This window comes from Scheffersomyces xylosifermentans, assembly GCF_036884685.1.
Source record: "Scheffersomyces xylosifermentans strain CBS 12540 chromosome Unknown RJT20scaffold_6, whole genome shotgun sequence".
NCBI lineage: Eukaryota > Fungi > Ascomycota > Pichiomycetes > Serinales > Debaryomycetaceae > Scheffersomyces > Scheffersomyces xylosifermentans.
In genome coordinates, this window is record NW_027042944.1 from 301,172 (window position 1) to 320,221 (window position 19,050).

Below are 19,050 nucleotides of genomic sequence, written 5' to 3' on the forward strand. Positions count from 1 at the left end.
GAATCACTATTCGATTCCCCAGACACTGACAACGTGGGCCCTCACCCCTCTGTCACCCTACTAGTACTTCCAATGCTTTACGACCTTGCTTAACCTTCAATTGGCGGTTTCACCTGGTTTTTTCTCGTCATAGCTAATTCCCTCTTGGCAGAACATTCTTAACTATGGCACCTGCAGACATTGCAGACACTGGATCCATGCGAGAACCAACCAAAGTGGTAATCTCCTGCAGACAGTCCGTCTGCTGCTGAGCGGACGACAAGATTTTTCTTTTTGCAGCTGAATACCAAGATATTTCTGAATTCACTCTTTGATATTCTTGAAAATGCTTGTTTAATATCCCAAATGACATCTGGTAACGATATAGCTCAGTGAAGAAAAAGTTAAATTAGCAAAGGTGCTGTGTGATATAAGCCTTGTTAAGGAATTGGTCTGTCCCACGAGTACAAGGCAATTAGCGGATTATCGAAGTAATTGAAAAATCAATACCGGGGCGGATTCTCTGGCGGATTATAAATATTAAACGATTCGTCTGTTTTATTGAAATATCTGTTTTATGATTATCTAGCGAAACAGTGAATATTATTCTGAATTCTAGGATCTCTCAATAGACATCTAAAACTCAGTTCACAGTCTACTCAGTAACACAATTGAAAAAATGAGTGGGTTCTTACATCAATTCGACTATATCTTTGCGATCGCCATGATCTTTGCATTCTTGGATGCTTGGAACATTGGTGCAAATGATGTCGCTAACTCTTTCGCATCTTCTGTCTCATCCAGATCATTGAAGTACTGGCAAGCCATGGTATTGGCTGGTATTTGTGAGTTCTTGGGTGCCGTTTTGGTCGGTTCCAGAGTCTCTGACACGATCAGAAACAAGATTGTTGATGTTTCCATTTTCCAAGACGATCCAGCTGCTCTTATGTTGACTATGGCTTGTGCCTTAGTCGGTTCTTCTACCTGGTTGACCATTGCTACCTCCATTGGTATGCCAGTTTCTACCACTCACTCCATTGTTGGTGCCGTTATTGGCTCCTCCATTGCCGCCAAGGGTGCTTCTCACATTCATTGGGGTTGGGATGGTGTTTCCCAAATTATTGCATCTTGGTTCATTGCTCCAGTTCTTGCTGGTTGTTTTGCTTCCTGTATCTTCCTTATCTCCAAGTTCTTTGTTTTGGAAATCAAGGATTCAAGGAGACAATTAAGACATGCCATGCTCTTGGTTCCATTTATGGTCTTGACTGCTTTCTCTATTTTGACCATGTTGATTGTCTGGAAGGGTTCTCCAAAGTTGAAGTTGAACAATTTATCCCTGGGTACAATTGCTGCCGCCATCTTAGGAACTGGTGGTGTTGCCATGGCCGTCTACATTATCTTCCTTTTCCCATACTACAGAAGAAAGTTGGTACACGAGGACTGGACTCTTCAGTGGTACGACATCTTCAGAGGCCCAATGTTCTGGTTCATGCCTACTGACAACATTCCTCCAAGGCCAGAGGGACACCAATTAACTATCGACTACTACGAGGGTAGAAGATACGACGAAGCTGGACAACCAATCGACCAAGATGGAGAAGCTGTTACTCAAGCTTCTGATGCTTCCATTGATTCTTCCGATATTGAAAAGAAGCCAGAGGCAACTGTTGATGCCATTGAGAAGACCGAAACTGCTGTCCAAGAGCCAGAAAAGAAGCAAACTACTAGAGAATACTGGTTCACCCTCCTCAAGAAGCCATCCAAATGGCCACTTTTACTCTGGTTGATTGCCTCCCACGGTTTCACCCAAGACGTTATTTCTAACCAAAACAAGAAAGATATGTTATCCGGTGACTTGGCTCGTATGCATGGTTCTTCTAAGTATTACGACAACAAGGTTGAATTTATGTACTCTATTTTGCAAGCCATTACTGCTGCCACCATGTCTTTCGCTCACGGTGCCAACGATATTGCTAACGCTACTGGTCCTTTAGCTACTGTCTACTTGGTCTGGTCTACTAACACTGTTGCAAAGAAAGCCGATGTTCCAGTCTGGGTTCTTTGTTACGCTGCTGCTGCCTTAGTTATTGGATGTTGGACTTACGGTTACAGAATCATGGCTAACTTGGGTAACAAGTTGATTTTACAATCTCCATCCAGAGGTTTCTCTATTGAATTGGGTGCTGCTGTTACTACTGTTATGGCTACCCAATTGGCTATTCCAGTTTCTACTACTCAATCCGCTGTTGGTGCCACTGTCTTCATTGGTTTATGTAACAAGGAATGGAAGGCTGTCAACTGGAGAATGGTTATCTGGTGTTACCTTGGTTGGATCTTCACCTTGCCATGTGCTGGTTTGATTGCCGGTCTCATTAACGGTATCATCATTCATGCTCCACGTTTTGGCGGTGAGTACGAATTGCAATAGTTTACAAAATCTCTTTACTTCTTTAAAATACAATTTTTTTAATATTTCCCGGGCAAACCTTATAGTTTTTTAATATATTTATCAAGTGTGAATAGTTTCTGTAGAGTTTTAAGTTACAACAGGTTCTTTTGACCTTCATTCGTTTTAGAAATTTCATGAACCCATATTCTGAATACTGTCACTATCAAATATCACATCAGTTGTTAGTTTCTTTTCTACATACATACAGAGGACCTGAAGTTTTCTATACATAATGAAAGGAAGTCATTATCCAAATAAATGACACATCTCCAGTCTCAATTATCCAGAATTTTGTTTTTAAATGTCTTACCCCAGCATGTCCAAACTAAATTTATGTGGAGTAAGGGAATTTCTTGTGTCTTCTAGTGTAACCTGAATTAATGGTGTTTCATTAAAACTTCATTAAAACTTCATTAAAACATATAAACGAAGACAAATATGGTAGCGAAGATTCTATAACAAAAATGAAAATCATTTTGAGCACGTTGACTGAGTGGCCCCAGGTTTTCTATAATTAAATTTACTAATAAGCTACCTTGTGTCATCCCTTTAGATCTATGGATTGCCACACTTTACTTAGCTCTATCCCTTGTAGTAATTCCAACTGCAATGGAGTATGTGACGATAGAAGGGCCGTACACTCCCCAATTGAGACGCTGCATGTAAAGGCTGCAACAACACCTTTCTTAAAATTGAACCGACAGAAAATAGGAGGCAGACAATTTTGCGGCATGGATGCAATTTGCAAGGGTTCACACTCTTAAGGCACAAAGATGGAGATATGTTAGGGAAGGTAATTAATGGGCAGTCGTGTTGTTGTGGGAGATTATTTGCTTGATAGTTTGAACGAGTTTGAGCTTACCATGTCACTTACGTTTCTTGATGTACGATACATGTATATCTTATTCTACGTGTTGTTCTTCACTACCCGTATGAGCGGATCGTATGATGCAAAAGCTAATATTCCTCGATCTCGTTACTTTAAAGTTAAGGATTTTGTGAATGAAAAGCAAAACCCGCTTTCCTCCGATTTAGGATGCTAGTCAGTCTTGTCGCTACTATAATAACTGACCTCAATTCCTTCCTTGCTTCCTTCCTTTGGTCCATCAATTCCCCCTTCTAAAACCCTCTACTCTCTTATCATCCTAGCGAATGTCTCCTATTAGCAGCTTTTCTCACTCCGAACAATATCGCCTTATTCACCTATTCACAACGACATTTTACTCACTTCCCAATTCGTCATGTGTCTCCTTTACAATCACGGTGATCTCTTCAAGTAAAGTCTTCTTTGTTCATATTCAGAATCAGCAACAGTACATCAATTGCAGCAATTGGTCTACCATTGATCTGTTTTAACCCGTGAAAATAATTAAAAGTTGATAAATCATGTCTTATGACGATAAGTTTGACGCTTCGTTGGACCTTTTGAGAAGATTGGACCCTAAATCCATATCAGATAACCTCAATACCATATGTACTCTCATTCAAAATGGAGACGATGAAGGCGAAGAATTAGTCCAGGATCTCTTGTCATCAATCGACACTCCCTTAAAAGTGTCAAAATGCACTCAATCAGGTAAGCAGTACCTCAGTTGTGACTATAACCGTGATGGAGACTCGTACAGATCACCTTGGTCAAATAAATACTACCCAACCCCAGCTGTAGATGACGATGCTCCTCCTCCTTTCCCTTCAGATTTACTCAGACAATTGGAATTGAAGGCTAACGACAGTTTCGATGTTTACCGTGACTTGTACTACGAGGGAGCTGGAATTTCATCGGCATACCTTTGGGATACTTCTGAAGATGAGAATCCAGACTCGTTACAGGAGGGATTTGCAGGTGTTGTGTTATTCAAGAAGGAAACTGACGATGGATCCGGAAAATGGGATTCTATCCATGTTTTTGAAGTCATTGCTGAGTCTTCAACATCATTTTTGTATAAATTGACAAGTACAGTTATTCTCGATTTGCAGAACAAGCTGCTTTCGTCATTGTCCTTGTCCGGAAACTTGACCAGACAATTAGAGAGTACAAGTTCCATAGAATTAGATAGTGGATTGAATCTTGAAACAAACCATTTAATCAACTTGGGAACTTTGGTGGAAAAATCAGAGTATAATATCAGAAACTTGTTGCAAGAGGTCTATTTTGATAAGTTGAAGGATATTATGTTAAAGGACTTAAGATCCGTCGGAGACATTGGCGGAAAGAAGCTAGAAGACTTGAAACAGTCTGAGGTGATCAAGGGTTTACAGCTGTTGTAAGTCCTTTGGATATAAGGGGAATGAAGCCTTCTATAGGCTTAAAGATTAAAATACAGACTATAGGTTTGTAAGACTAATGGCTTGTCGGTATGTCATACTTAGCAATAGAAGTTTACGAAGTAAGTTACAGCTGTAGAATTGCGGTAGGCACAGACTTATAAAAGTACAGTCAATCACGGAATTGAATATTTTACTATCTCTTTATAAATAGATATATGATATTAGGAATAAACTGTCTAATGCTCTAGTGCATCTTTTATATATCATTAACGCATTATATCACTGGCTGTGATATGTCTAATCTAGTGTCTACTATAAATCTTCAATCGAAATAAACAAGGGAAGATAACCAGACGGTCTCTTATTACTTCTTCCTTAAGTTGGAGTACATTGAAAGGTCGATCTTCTCATCCTCGTCGTCTATGGGGTCGTCTAGTATATCATCCATGTCACTATTATTCACACTATTATCCATGAATCCTGCTTCAGAATGGTTCAATGTCAAGTTTGTGCTGGTGAGTGTCGCTTCTTTACTTTCTGCATCAAGGCTGATAGTCGAACCGGTTTCCAAGTTATACAATCCTAAGTCAGCCGGGCCCGGAGTAGAGCGACTTGAGGGTTTAAGGTGGGTTCTCTTCAAGTCGTAAGTTTCTTCCTCAGTTAACGACGAGAGGACGTTGGACTTTACATCATTTACAAATGACCAAATTGAAGAAGATACTGTTTGTAACATCTCATCGGGATTTCTCATCAACTTGGGCCTAGCTTCGTCGGTGACGTATGCATTTACAGCTGGAGAAAAGTACTGATCCAAGTCTGCGTTGGCAGCTGTAAGTTTGGATTTGGACTTCAATGGAGAAGATACCGAACCAATACTGGAGATAGAGTCTTCTGAAAGACGGGATTTGTGTGTTGCAATAGACGATGCATTGCTTGCAGGCATGTGTGACACTGGTCTTGACCCAGGTCTAGACAGGGGTTTCGACAGTGGACGCGACAGAGGACGAGAGATTGGCCTTGACAGAGGATGGTTCCTCAACTGTTGTTGTTGCTGTTCTTCGGTTCTGGCAGACATCAATGATTTTTCAAACTCGTTCTGCAACATGGTGTCGAATTGCTGGAGAAGGTTCAATGGTTTAGCAAGGTTACTCCACAATTTAGAACTTGGACCACTAGCAGATGCTTCTGGAGATTGTGTACTGCCACCAGAAGGTTTCTGAGGCGACAATGAGGGGTTTGAAGTAGAAGAAAGCGAGATTCTTCTGGTATGGTTCTTGGTACTTGCTATAGCTTCGTCTCTAGGATTACTATTTTGTCTTTGGCGTCCTTCTGGAGCTTGGCCCGGAAGTGCCGTTGCCGTATTAGAAGCAGCACCAGTTAACTCCTTGTAAAGAGATCTTTGGATAATCTCTCTTAACTTGTGGACTTCTTTCTCATGCTTACTCAATTTGTTGTTCATCTCGCTAATGCTGTCTTTTATTTCAACGACAGACATTTCTTTCAAGGCAAGCAAACGCAATTGTTCATCGATATCCAACGTCACAAGATGTTCAACCAGAGGAAGTGGCATGTCGTATCTCAATTCTTCATAGTTGTTATATGATGCAGGACTTGTTGATGGTTGATGACTGGGCTGATATGTGTATCCATCAGAAGGCCCAACGGGGTCGGTTTCGTCGACTTCTGGCAAAGTCAGACTGGTAGACATGGATTTTCTATGTGATGATGCAGATGACGATGACGTGAGGTTGTTGAAATTCGAAGTAGGGTTGGAGCTGTTGATGCTGGCGGTGTTGTTATTATAGTAAGATGACGGCGTTGGGGTGGTTTGGATGTTCATGGGTGACACGGCCAAGTTCAAACTGATTCCTCTTGTTCTTTGCGAGTCTGTTCTGGTTAAGACCTTTGATGATGCAGATGAAGAGGCAGACGCAGACGCCGAAGCTGTCAGACTACGTCGACCAGATGTGTTCAGCAAATGCAACACCTTATTTGGTGAAGGAGTTCCCAAATTGAAGCTGAGGTTGGCTTTCAGTATTTCTGGCGATTTGAACTCGGACATTATGACGATGGCGGTGTGAGTAGATAAGGACTAGTGGGATATATGAAATATTGACAAGGAGAAGAAGTTTATCCGATAGGTGAATTCTGCTGTGGAGTACTGGGCTTCTTTTTTTTTTTTTTTAGTTCTATTTGAAGTAGAAAGATAAAGAACCTTTGCACACTGTTATACCCCTGGCCAGCTAACGAATGTGAGTTTGAAAAAGTTAACGAAACGCCAGTCAAAAACTGAAAGCTGAAGTAACAAATCCTACTCCAGTCAACAAAACAAACTCAAGATTCGTGGTAGTATAAATATTTTTACCTGCTACGGGCTCGTACTACTATTATTGTTATTGTTGATGATTTAAATTATTATCCACCGAGATGAAACGACCCGATGCTGTAGAGATCAACAGTTACTTCCGATGTATAGACCCTCTTGCTGGGGAGTGTATGTATGGTGGTGGTATTGATAGAAGGGACTAATAATATTAATATTATTGTAGGAGAGGGGGCCGAGTACGACTGTGTGTTTGACAGGATAAACGAAGATTGTAAACAGACGATGATTGTGCATCAACAAAGAGATGAGATGCGGTTGGAGAGCAGATGTCGTGGATGATGAGGATGGTGATGATGACGGGGAATATGGGGAATTTGATGGAGGGCTATGGAAGTTTTGAAACAAGTATTTGTATGGTTGACACAGCAGTTAGCCAATGGTGAATTAGTGGGAAAGTCGTGTTGGCTTGCGTTCGGGGTGGTTAACGTGTCTTAGGGGGGTTCACGTCTCACTTACATCCGTGGAGACGCTGGTGGCTGCCTCGTTACAGGTGCAAAGGTAAGGGTGATACCGCGTTTCTCCAGATTCGAACGGAAGGGTCTTGCTGAAGCGAGGCAGTTGGTTCGGTGCAAGGGGTGGTGGTGGCGGTGAGAGAAGTAGTGCGAGGGTTGTTGATGATATGGGTGTGTTATGGGGTTGTGTGTTATGTATATGAGTTATGTGTGTTATGAGATATTTACTGTGTATGGGTTGATTTGGGTTATGTTTGTATGAGAGAGGTGTCAGTGGAGAGGTCAGAGACAATGGTGTGGAGTAGAGGTTGTTGTTGTTGTTGTAATGTTTCTTACGTAGAGTACTGGTTTTTATTCTTGTAGTACTTCCGTAGGTGATGATAACTGTAGGTGGTGTGCACTACAATGATTTGGTTTTAATGATTTGGTGTCTTGTTTTACACAGTCAACTCGTTTGGTAAGAGGATTGAGAAATCACATTCACATTGAAACATGGAGAAGAACCGAGCATGATTTCTGTATTTCTGGTGTCTTTATTCTTGGTATGTGATGGATAAAAGTAATGGATATTGTTTATTCTTTGGACGTGTAGATGAATCATCTACATTATCTGAGGAGTTGTAAACACACATTGTATGTGTATAAACTGTATAAACTGTGTATGTTGTATTGTTATTTATCTTTGGTGGTTAATAGTTTCAATGTCTTCTTTGGTGAGTGATATAGTCTTATTCTTGTATTAATATGATGTTGTTAATTTAAGTTCTTGAATTGAGTTCATTATGCTCGTTATATTCATTATGATCATTATGATCATTATATTTATTTGCAGCATTATATTGTGTCAGCTGAATAGAGACTCTTGCTTATACAGATGAAGTTAAGTTAGATGGTTGAAAGTGGAAAGATTAATGGTACCTTGATTACTCTTATCAATGATAACGATCCTGAAAGAACAGAAATGAGCCCAATTCGTATTCTGTAAAAGCCCTGTTACCGTTGATTGTTATCTTATCATGGTCGCATGTTATCATGTTGGCATGTTATGTAGTTCTGGTCTTCACTGTGATATCACAGTAATTGTAATGGATTTCAAGTACAAATATAGGAACCATTCGTTGATCTCATATCATTCAATGATCTCTTTGACTGTTCTTATCGATAGTTTCACTTCTAGTACCATGCTTCTTGCCTTAAACTGTATCAATATCTATATTCATAACTATATCCATACACTATATTCTTGTATTCTTCACACTCGATTGTATACTTCCACTCGATATCTTCATCATTGGTTTACTTCTTTTGGTATATCCTTTCCATTCCTTTCCCTTCCTTTCCCATCTTACCGTTCCATATGCTCAATGTGTTAACTGTTTCTTAGTGATAGTTTCATTGCTAGTAGTGTTTAGTATTCATTCCTGTTTGTTAGTCCTGTTCCTTAACTCTCTCCTGCTCTTTCCATTCCTTCTTTGTTCTCATATGCTCGTTTGTTGTAAATTCCATTGATCCATTCTCAGTTCGCTTGCTTCTTCTTCTCGCTCGTTCCTGTTGGTAGTGATCTTTGATAGATACATTTGATCTTCTTTGTTTGTTGTACTTTGTTCGTTACTCGTTGTACTTTGTTTGTTACTGGTTACTCATTACTGTTTATTTCTAGTTCGCTGCTCATAGTAACTTGTTCGTTTCTACGGTTACTTGTTGGCTTCTTATTTACAACTCGCTTATCAAACAGAGAAAGATCCGTTTGGTTGCTTTATTTAATTCTTTTTCTTCAGCCACCATCAGGCCTGTTATTCTTCTCGTATATATATTTATATACATTTATATATAGATAGATAACCCCTGTTGTACCTGTTTTCCTTTATAGGTTACATTCCTACCACAGTTTAGATCATTGGAAGTTATCTGAATATCATTCTGAATAACATCTAAAACACAAGATACACTTACCTTTTGCCTTATATACTCTCAAGACACGGTTTATACCCTCTTATTTGACATATAAACGCGTTTGGATCATCTACAACCATAACAACTACATTCACTGGGATTTCACCATCACACCGTTTTCACCCATTTCGATCGAACACTGCTGCGTTTGGTTCTTTCTACCACCGATATCGCTGCTTCTGACTTCTGGTTTTCTTCAACCAGCTCATTCCCGTGATCCCATACCACCCTTTTGCTACCATCCAACGCCTCCTCCAAGAAGCAACCCCCTCTATTACCCCACCACCATCGCACATCCCATCTCGGAAGTCCCCACCACGCCGCTTAACTATCTCCATATTGTTATTCGATAAATATCACAAGGATATTCAAGGTTAGACGCCGGCTTTGTGTACAAGTTAACTTAAGCTCGACTTTTCACCAACATAAGAGACGGTTAGACGGTTAAGTAAGAAATCAGATTATTACCGTCAATAGGTGTTATCGTTGTCTTTCTAGAAATAGGAATCGATTTCATTACAAGAAAGACCAAGGAACGACTCCTATCATTCCATTTGAATACCCATATCTGAGAAGTACCGTGTCGCCAAAGTAAGTGTTACACCTCCACAGCAACACTGTCATCATACCTCCTGTCACCACCACTACACAACAACATAGTTCTTCTTCCCTGATAATCCACTTGACACCAGAGTTGGTTAAATATCTTATTATATTGTCATACCTTCACATCTTCACTTCACATAAACCTTCCCATGGCAACGCACAACCCACTCGATGACCCAGCCGTGTCCAAATGGATCAAGATTGTCCTAGTCCTCCTAGCAGCAAGAGTCCCCAAACCAGTTCATTGGGCCTCGTTTCTCTCCCTTCATCCCTTGATACGCCGTACGGTGCTAGAACCACAACTTCAAACCGAGATCTTGAACCGTATCAAAGTAGACTCCAAAACCTTGGAAAGAAGATCATTAAAGACTTCCAACGTGATCTCATCTGCCATCTTGTATCTCGCCACAGCCTCAACACCTAGCATTCCAAAGGACTACATTCTGATCTACCTCTGGTTAAACTATTATGGTAAGTTGAATCCTCCATCGGCAAAAGATATCGTTATTTCACCAAAGTACTCTCAATACTTAAAGATCGATAATTACAAGAACAAGACGTTGACTCGGTTATATGAAAACAAAGAGTTCATTATCTATCCCCTTATCTTTGCCCAGATCTTGTCCAATTACCTCACACCAACGAGGTACAAACTTAACCAGAAGTACTTATCGAGTTCCATTAAGAAACGGATCTTGAATCCGATCTGGATCAACTATTCACTTGGAGTCAACTCCCATTATCTTGACTGGGCCGGACTCTTAAGAAGCTACATATTCCATAACATTGCCTTAGGTTTGCTTGTCACAGCAATGTCGTTCAAGGATAAGCTCTTGGACAAATATTACCAATTGAAATACGGGATTAAAGTGGATCAGTCGCTCTCAGAGATCGTCAAGAACTACATAGCGTTCGTATTCCACAAGGCCAACTCAACGGTTAACTTCATTTGGGCTCCAAACTTGATCTCGATATTCCTTATCTCTTTGACATCGCCAATCTTCACGTACTTATCAAGGCCGTCATTTAACCCTTCAGGATTTCAATTGCTTTATATGAGAAACATGAAGTACTTTTTCAAATACTATACGAAGATCATCGGTTTCACTGCGGCTTTCACGACTCTCTGCATCAATTCTACTGGCTTCATACCAGATTTCGGCTATAAAGCACCTACAGAGAGTTCGCAAGATGTTAAAAAGACCGACAAGAAGAAAAACATAAGGCAAGTATCAAAGAGTCTCTTGGACGGCATTAACCTCTACTTGTTCAGGTTAATCTTGTTGTCCAAATGGAGAATTATTAAGGAAAACCACCCCTACTTCAGATTGTTGAACTTGGCCTCATGGCAGAAGTTGGAGGCTCTCGTAATGTGCTACGGCTTCTATAAGGTGATGAACTTGCGTGATTACATTCATACCAGTGATAATCTTGACGCGGAGAAGGCAGAGACTTTAAGCAAAGACCCACTCATTCGCTTGGCAGAGACAGTTATGCAATAGAGAAGATTGTTAATATTTATAGGTATATATAGTTATAATAGATGAATTGGATTCGTTAATTGCTGGCAATTGTAATTAGTTATTTAAGCATTGATGTTTAGTCAAAAATATTCCAAAGTTCTTTCGAGTTATGGGCTCCAGATATTCGTTAACTTTTGTATATTTCTTATATATATCGAGTACTACAGTCTTGTCTAAAGAATACAGTTTAAGTCCAACATTACGAATCATGGATCAATCCCCTTGCCTTCAATCTAGTATCCACCAGCTCCTGGTACAGAGTCCTTACCCTTCAACTTGCCTAGCAAGTTCTTGAACTTGGACTTATCTCTGTCTTCAGATTCTGGTAAGTCTCCTACTTCCGTCAAGATTTCACCGACTCTGTCCCACAAAGTACCTCTCTTCAAGAAGCCGTCTCTGTTAGCTAAGAATTCTTCTTGTTCCTTCAACACCTCTTTGGAGTGCTGTTCCTTCTTGTTATTGTAGTTATCATAGAAATCGTCGATTGTGCGTTGTGCTTCAGCGACAATCTCGGCCTTCTTCTTAGAGTTGGCCTTCTCTCTTTCCGAGATTTCCAAGTCACGGCGGTCTTTCCATTCCCTTAAATGGGTAGATTCACCATCAAAGGTGTTGATGGTTGGAGCTGATCCGAAGCCCTCGAATTCCTCATCGTCGTCGTATGTGGCCACTGGAGCGGCTGGAGCTGGCTCCGAGTCTCCGACTTCTGGGAATTGCTCCTTGAAGTCGTTTATATCGTCGTCGCTTTCGGCCAAGACGTCCTTGTCTTGTTCGGTCTGGAATTCGTCTCCTAACAACTCCTTTTCTCTGGAGAGGAAGTCGGCGTCTTCGCCCAAGCTGTCGCCCGCAGGGAGATCCGATGCAATTGTTTCTATTTCGGGGAATTTGTCGGCCATTGTGTCTTTGCTGCCTCTATTGATTCGTATGGCTTCCAATAGAACACTTGGCTGCTCTGATAATCCGACTCCTTTTTTTGGTGAGGTTTGTTTTTCGGTGAGGGTGTCGCGCGCGGGAGATCAACAAATGTCGGGGTGGGGACGGTGAATGTCGTGGTGGAGGAGTGGAGGGTGGAGTGTGTGGGAGCGTGTGAAGTGTGCAGGTGTTGCTGCTAACAAAGAGGTGTTTGTTATAGTGAAGTTGGTGTTATAGGTGTTAGTGTAGGTGTTAGTGTAGTAAGTGTTAGTGTTATAGTGTAGTGTTACAGAAGAGAAGTAGTTGTTACAGAAGAGAAGTAGTTGTTACAGAAGAGAAGTTGTTACAGAAGAGAAGATGTTACAGGAAAGAAGTTTTACAGAAGCAAAGTTGTTACTGTGCCAATAGTCGTCACAGTGTGGTAGTTGTTATAGTGTAGTGATATAGTGTAGTGATATAGTGTAGTGTATGTATGTTATATTGTTAATAGCTGTTATTCTGTAGTAGTCGTTACAAAATAGCAGATGTTACAGAATTGATAGTGTGAGAGTCGAAGATTAATACGTTCAGTAACTTTTACAAAGTTGAAAGTCGATAAAGTGCATTAGTTGCCACAGATTACTACGTTACAGTTTTATACGACGAAGTGTAACTATAGGGTTGAGTGTTTGCGGATTGTATATTACAGTGTACAGAGGTGTTGTAGTAGTAGTAGTAGTAGTAGTAGTAGTTGCTGTGCTGGACTGGTGGCTAGTGAGTTCACATCTAGTGTATGTGAGTCAGGAGAGAATATGAATACATGTTATATTAGTGTACAATATATTTCATCAGAATATGTATATTGAGTACTATATTAATTTTGCAGTATCTTATACATTATTATAATTTCCAATTCACAAAATCCATTTTACAATTTCCACTTCATAACCTATACTTAATAGCACTCTCTATATAGCTTACAATTTCAAGCACACAATATCTACTATACACTATAGATTCTATAGGGTATATGCTTTAGGGATAAAACTGTTTATTCACATCCTATAGTGAATGTACCCATACTATAAAATTGAGGTGGTGTACTATGTTACAATTGAACTCTCTGGAATATTATTATCAATTCAACCCCCTTTATAACGAGTAGAGTGAATCGTATATGTTAGAAGTAGCAACAGCTACTCTTGAGCTAACAGCTACTTGTTTGCCAACAGCTACTTGTTTGCCAACAGCTACTTGTTCAGTCAAAGCTACGCTACTTTATACTTATATCAGTGCTACCAAATGCAGTAGCATACACCTTTGAGACTCATGAAGTTGTGATAATCATATTAGATTTTGCATCCTACAATGCTAATGCTGACACTTACAGTAGACTAACTTCTAATAAGCTTACGTACTTACGATCTATTGGGCTAACTAACTAACACAAATTTTCGGTGTTAATTACGTTAAATCTTCTCATGGACAATTATTAGTATTCAATCTCTTCCACTTGTCACCTTGTATTCATATTAATAATTATCACTTAATACCTTATCGTGATAAAGAAGAAGTAAACATACTATCACTATCTCTCTCAATTTTAACTTTTGATAGTCTCCATAAGAAACGTCATCATTCTCCTTAATTATTTCATTATTCCATTATTTACAGTAAGACCCCCCCCCTTGCTAATCTTATCTCCCAACATCACCATAAATTAAACGCTACCGCCATCTCCCCTATTTTAATTTCCAAGAACTCTGGTTATAATCTACGCCATATCTTGTGTTTTGCCATGGCCAATTGTAGTATATACCTCTGAAACACACCGAACTCTGAAACTTCATCCGTATCTCTCTCTACGTCCTTCCCACATTATTCATTTGTAAGGTCCCAAATAGGCAATTTGTAGCTGTGACATGAATCATTGTGATTTTTGCAAAAATGCTTAATTTTGCAATCGATAGACGATGAATATTCTGTCTTTCTGGTAAAGAGAAAATTCTGTATAGACAGAAATAGTATAAATACCTCTTGACTCACCCTCTTATCTGGTCTTTTCTAAAAGGAATCATCATTTAACAACAACAACAACAACAACCTTTAACAATGGCCGCTCAATCTACTACTAACTCTTCCCAGAACAAATCTACTGGTAACAAAGACAACAAGTCTTTTAACACAGGTAACGGTGGTGCTATTCCAAACAGATGTACTATTGTTTAAGGCTTCTGCTTTGAAAATCTATTAACACAGTGATAAAATTCTTTGGTGAACAATTATAAAGAATTCATTTTTAGTATATTATGAATATATATTCTATTAAATTGCAAAATCGTAGACACATGATTATATTTGTATAAGGAGAACAACAGATATTTATCCATACAGCGTACTTATCCTTAGCAGCTACAGTTTCATAGCGGTGCAGAAAGATAGTCCTCTCCGTATTATACTATCCCACACGTATTTATGCCTTCTATCTACACAAGAGAATCCTTTTCTATGCTATAAAGACGAACACTCGTATCGTTACTGCCGACAGCAAGTAAGAGATTCTTACCCCCATCATGAAGCTTATTGCTGAATGATAACTTAGAAATCCTATCGGATGGAGTAATTTTATCGTCAAAAGTGGTGAGATGTTGAATGCTTCTCTCCTCTTTGCTCAAGTCAACTGAAAAGAGAGATATACTACCACTTTCTAAGCCGATGCTTAGGATCAATTTGCTATCAAATAATCCAGCCTTGTAAATGGAAACCGAAGTCACTGCTTCCGCAAGTTTACTGCTAGCAACTAATTCCACTTTGGAACCAACCTGCCACAACTTAACCTGCTTGTCACGAGATCCGGTGACAAAGAATTGACCAAACTCGTTGCTTGGTGCCCAAGAACAATCCCAGATAATTCTTGAATGAGCTTTGGTATTGAGTTCCACTAATTCGAATTTTGCTTCATTCTCGTCTGTTACTGACCATAAACTGAATTGTCTATCTCTAGATACAGCAAGCAAATACTTTCCATCTGGAGAAAATTCCAAGCTAGTAATAGTTAAGTTGTGTCCTTCCAAAACTTGCTGGGATTGTTGATATTCTTTCCTTGCATTGAAAACTCTGATGATGGCATGCTTGGCTGAGTTGGATTTGCATGCTGATGCTATTAATGATCCATTTGGTGATGTGGCACAACAAGTTAGCTCATATCCATGACCGTAAAGTTTCTCAATCTCTGGGAAAAGTGTATATCTTTGCAAGTAATCTTCGAGTGGTGGAGAAGTCAAAGTTGCCAAGACGTCCTCTTTTGCTTCAGTGACTTCATTATTCTCTTCAGCATCTTGTTGTTGTTGAGCTGCTTCACCAGCCTCGAGCTGTTCATTGGCTGCTTTGTTTGACAATCCTAGCACAGGTAAAGATGCAGATTCGGGCAATTGTTCTGTGTCTGAAGCAACTTCTATGTTACATAACTTCTTCAATAATTGACCTATAGAGTTGGTAATCTCAAATACACGAAGAACCTTTTCATCACCTCCAGATACGTATTTAGAATCGGTTATGTTGTCGATGCAAATCATATCGTACCCATGGATTTGAGGTCTGGCAAATTCGTGCCAAGTTTTGTACTCTCTGTTCTCTGTCCAAGGTGCAAATAAACGGGAGGTTTGGTCCAAAGATGTCGATGTGAAATACTCTCCATTTCTAGACCATACTAAGTCAGTCACTTCCTTGACTGGTCCTGTTATTCCGAACACGGCTTCGAATGTCTTAGCTTCTTCATCAACTGATCTGTAGACTCTGAATGAACCTGTCTTACCATTAGCCAATATATACTGTGTCTTGGTTTCTGGATCTTCAAACCATAAGCAAGACCAGAAGCCTCCGGATGCACCCGTAGCGGTAGAAGCACCCTTAATGGACATTTCTCCTAGCCTATTTACACATACCCAAATACCTGATTCTTGATCCATTTCCCACACCATCAACGCAGTATCAGCACTTGAAGACAAAAGCTGTAACTTCCTTTCGGTTGAGTTCGTCTTATATGAGGGGTGCCATTGTAATCCTGTGACCCAGTCGTCGTGGCCCATAATCAAGGCCTCGAAACTGATGGCTCCACGAGAGCTCTCGCCAATACTAAATTTGTACTGCTTATTTGACAAGAGAATCAATTTGGATTCATCCTCGTCAGAATCGTCTATAAGATCATTTAGTTTAAGTCTCCATAGCCTGATATATCTATCTTGAGATCCTGATGCAAGAATGTAGTTCTTATGCTTTTCTTCTACAACAAATTGAAGACATCTGATCCAATCTTCGTGGCCCGTCAAAGACGCTGAAAGTGTGAAGTTTTGCAATTCGTTTGTGGATGACAATGTGAATGTGTAAACAAACAAATTAGGGCTTGTTCCACCTATAGCTAATAAATAATCGCCTTCACTGTCAATTTGCTCTATAGCCAAAGCTGTTGGTAAGAAGTTAAACTTTACTTCGAATTTGCGTACCAAAACGACATTATTGCCGTTATTCTCGTTAAATGCCCATAATGCTACAAATCCGTCTGCTGATCCAGTGACAAACACACGGGAATTGACCACTGCCAAGCAAGTAATTGACAGGGTATGTTCATTCAATGTTTGTGCCAAACTATATTCACCGTTTTCGTCTTCCTTCCAAACATTAATTTCGGTATCTTCTGCAACGGATACCAAAAACGGCGAGTTTGGAACGAATTTGATACCTGTAATCTCCTTAGAATGCTTCTTCAACGTAGAATAGATCCCCTTTCTGTCCTTGGCCAAAGGGTTCCATAATGCAATATTCTTCCCAGCACCGAATGCCACGACCTTCTGGTCGTTTTTATAGTCTGCAACTTGCGCCTGTTTGTTGGCGCCTGCAAAAATAGCCTTCTGGCTTACTCCGGAACTCACCATGGCTAATTTGCTACGATCTACACCTGATATACTGCCTTCCTCTCCCCTATCTCTCACCATCTTTTAGAGATGATCTTCTCGAATTTTTCAGCCGATGGCTGACGTGCAGGAGAAGATGTCGTATCTCTCGAGGGTTTGAAAACGGTTATGTAGTGCGACATGCGACATCTCTGTCAACGTTAACTATGGAGACAGGAAGGTTATTGTAGATGTTAGTGAAGAATATGGTTATGGATCAATTGGAGGTGTTTTTGATATTATTGAATTGGAGATAATTGGGTTTAGGTAGTAATAGGATATCATGGTTTCAGCGTATGTAATTTTTTTTGCCGAAATGTAACGGTTTTGTCTAGATTATTGAGTGTTCTTTGTGATATTTCTGTATAGTTTACTGGAGTTCACTATGGGGAGATATTGCAAATACTAACGATTTCCAGGGTCTTATTGATACAAAAGGCTTCGCCAGAAACAATAACACAGTTTCACGATCAGCTCTCCAACGAATTGCCGACGCTAAGAGGAAAATGGAGCTTTAATTTCAAGATATTCAGGAATAATCCGTACTCTATACCACCAGAATTGGTGGAAACGGCCACAGTTCACCCAGAATCGAAGTTTTTATTCACACTTTCACCATCATATTTGAATGACTCAACCATAACGCTCATAAATAAGAAATCAGCGGGAGTTTTCACGAATTTAGTCAAGGAAGCAGCCGAGGAGCTTGGTCATCCTACGGATTTGAGCATACCCGATGAACATCTTCACAAAGGAGCAACAACTGGATTGAACGACCCATTTGACTTCTTCGTGGCGCAAAAGCTCCAAAGTTTGTGGACACAGAGACAGTTGATTAGAGGAGACGGTGGGCACATTTATGAGTTAGAAAATGGAAATTTGACGATAAGGACGTCCAATGTATTTTTGCATGGAAATTTCAAGGGATTGTTGGTGGAAATAGATGTGGATAAGAACTTGCTAAAAGGAGATACTGTAGAGAGTTTTACTGCAACGTTTGAAGGTATTAGAAATAAGTACGGAATACCCGCTGGTGAGCTCTGTTGCGATGTATTGGATGTGAAGAATTTGGACACTTATGGAGACTTGATTTACCAGTATTCGACGATCCTCAATTTCTAGATGAGAAGAAATCTTTGGGTGCTTTAAGAGGGTGTATTGGTATGGATGTTACCATAATGATCTAATGGAATAGACGTGAATCACATCATTGTGCCTGACAAAGGTATTTGAATTGTATTGAAGTTCTGGCTGGAACAATTCATGCTGTTGCGATTATAAAAGTTGTTATACATAGATTACCGTATAGATATATAGATCAATAGATCTTGTATATTGTATATTAGGTTCTTAAAACTTGTACTAAGTGTATGTTCATATATTCCGTACATATCACTTAATGAAAAACGACTATCAGTACGTGCTATTCCGAGTAATATGAACGGATTTCTAAGGAGGAAAACTTTTAAGTAAGTAGAGTCGCTAAACGCATAAGTAAATCATAACAGGATATCTATTCATATTACTTACATTACTTACAATACTACTACATGTTCACTTGCATCACTTAAATTACACTAGCGCTCACAGTAATTAC

At 39.7% G+C, this 19,050-nt stretch overlaps 7 protein-coding genes across 7 annotated transcripts; 4 read left to right on the plus strand and 3 right to left on the minus strand. All coding sequences in view use genetic code 12, as the record gives it.

Annotated features, from left to right (window-relative positions):
- The first annotated feature begins 505 nt into the window (after window positions 1-505).
- On the plus strand, window positions 506-2,818 carry PHO89 (Pho89p). Its single transcript, XM_064920520.1, has one exon. It carries the CDS (start codon window positions 659-661, stop codon window positions 2,405-2,407), a length of 1,749 nt encoding a protein of 582 aa, XP_064772945.1. The 5' UTR covers window positions 506-658; the 3' UTR covers window positions 2,408-2,818.
- Window positions 2,819-3,643: 825 nt separating this feature from the next.
- On the plus strand, window positions 3,644-4,878 carry RJT20DRAFT_52968 (F-actin-capping protein subunit beta). The gene has a single exon (XM_064920521.1). It carries the CDS (start codon window positions 3,815-3,817, stop codon window positions 4,694-4,696), a length of 882 nt encoding a protein of 293 aa, XP_064772946.1. The 5' UTR covers window positions 3,644-3,814; the 3' UTR covers window positions 4,697-4,878.
- A 45-nt stretch (window positions 4,879-4,923) lies between these two features.
- Window positions 4,924-6,932, minus strand: RJT20DRAFT_129485 (uncharacterized protein). The gene has a single exon (XM_064917509.1). It carries the CDS (start codon window positions 6,756-6,758, stop codon window positions 5,061-5,063), a length of 1,698 nt encoding a protein of 565 aa, XP_064772947.1. The 5' UTR covers window positions 6,759-6,932; the 3' UTR covers window positions 4,924-5,060.
- A 3,102-nt stretch (window positions 6,933-10,034) lies between these two features.
- RJT20DRAFT_52991 (uncharacterized protein) lies at window positions 10,035-11,651 on the plus strand. The gene has a single exon (XM_064920523.1). The coding sequence runs from the start codon at window positions 10,243-10,245 to the stop codon at window positions 11,593-11,595; it is 1,353 nt and encodes a 450-aa protein (XP_064772948.1). The 5' UTR covers window positions 10,035-10,242; the 3' UTR covers window positions 11,596-11,651.
- On the minus strand, window positions 11,634-12,546 carry CLC1 (Clc1p). Its single transcript, XM_064917510.1, has one exon. It carries the CDS (start codon window positions 12,507-12,509, stop codon window positions 11,850-11,852), a length of 660 nt encoding a protein of 219 aa, XP_064772949.1. The 5' UTR covers window positions 12,510-12,546; the 3' UTR covers window positions 11,634-11,849.
- A 2,264-nt stretch (window positions 12,547-14,810) lies between these two features.
- Window positions 14,811-17,475, minus strand: RJT20DRAFT_129489 (Elongator subunit). Its single transcript, XM_064917511.1, has one exon. The coding sequence runs from the start codon at window positions 17,433-17,435 to the stop codon at window positions 14,991-14,993; it is 2,445 nt and encodes an 814-aa protein (XP_064772950.1). The 5' UTR covers window positions 17,436-17,475; the 3' UTR covers window positions 14,811-14,990.
- Window positions 17,476-17,671: 196 nt separating this feature from the next.
- Window positions 17,672-18,838, plus strand: MED20 (Med20p). Its single transcript, XM_064917512.1, has 2 exons — window positions 17,672-17,747; window positions 17,873-18,838. Exons 1-2 carry the CDS (start codon window positions 17,737-17,739, stop codon window positions 18,573-18,575), a joined length of 714 nt encoding a protein of 237 aa, XP_064772951.1. The 5' UTR covers window positions 17,672-17,736; the 3' UTR covers window positions 18,576-18,838.
- Window positions 18,839-19,050: the final 212 nt, after the last annotated feature.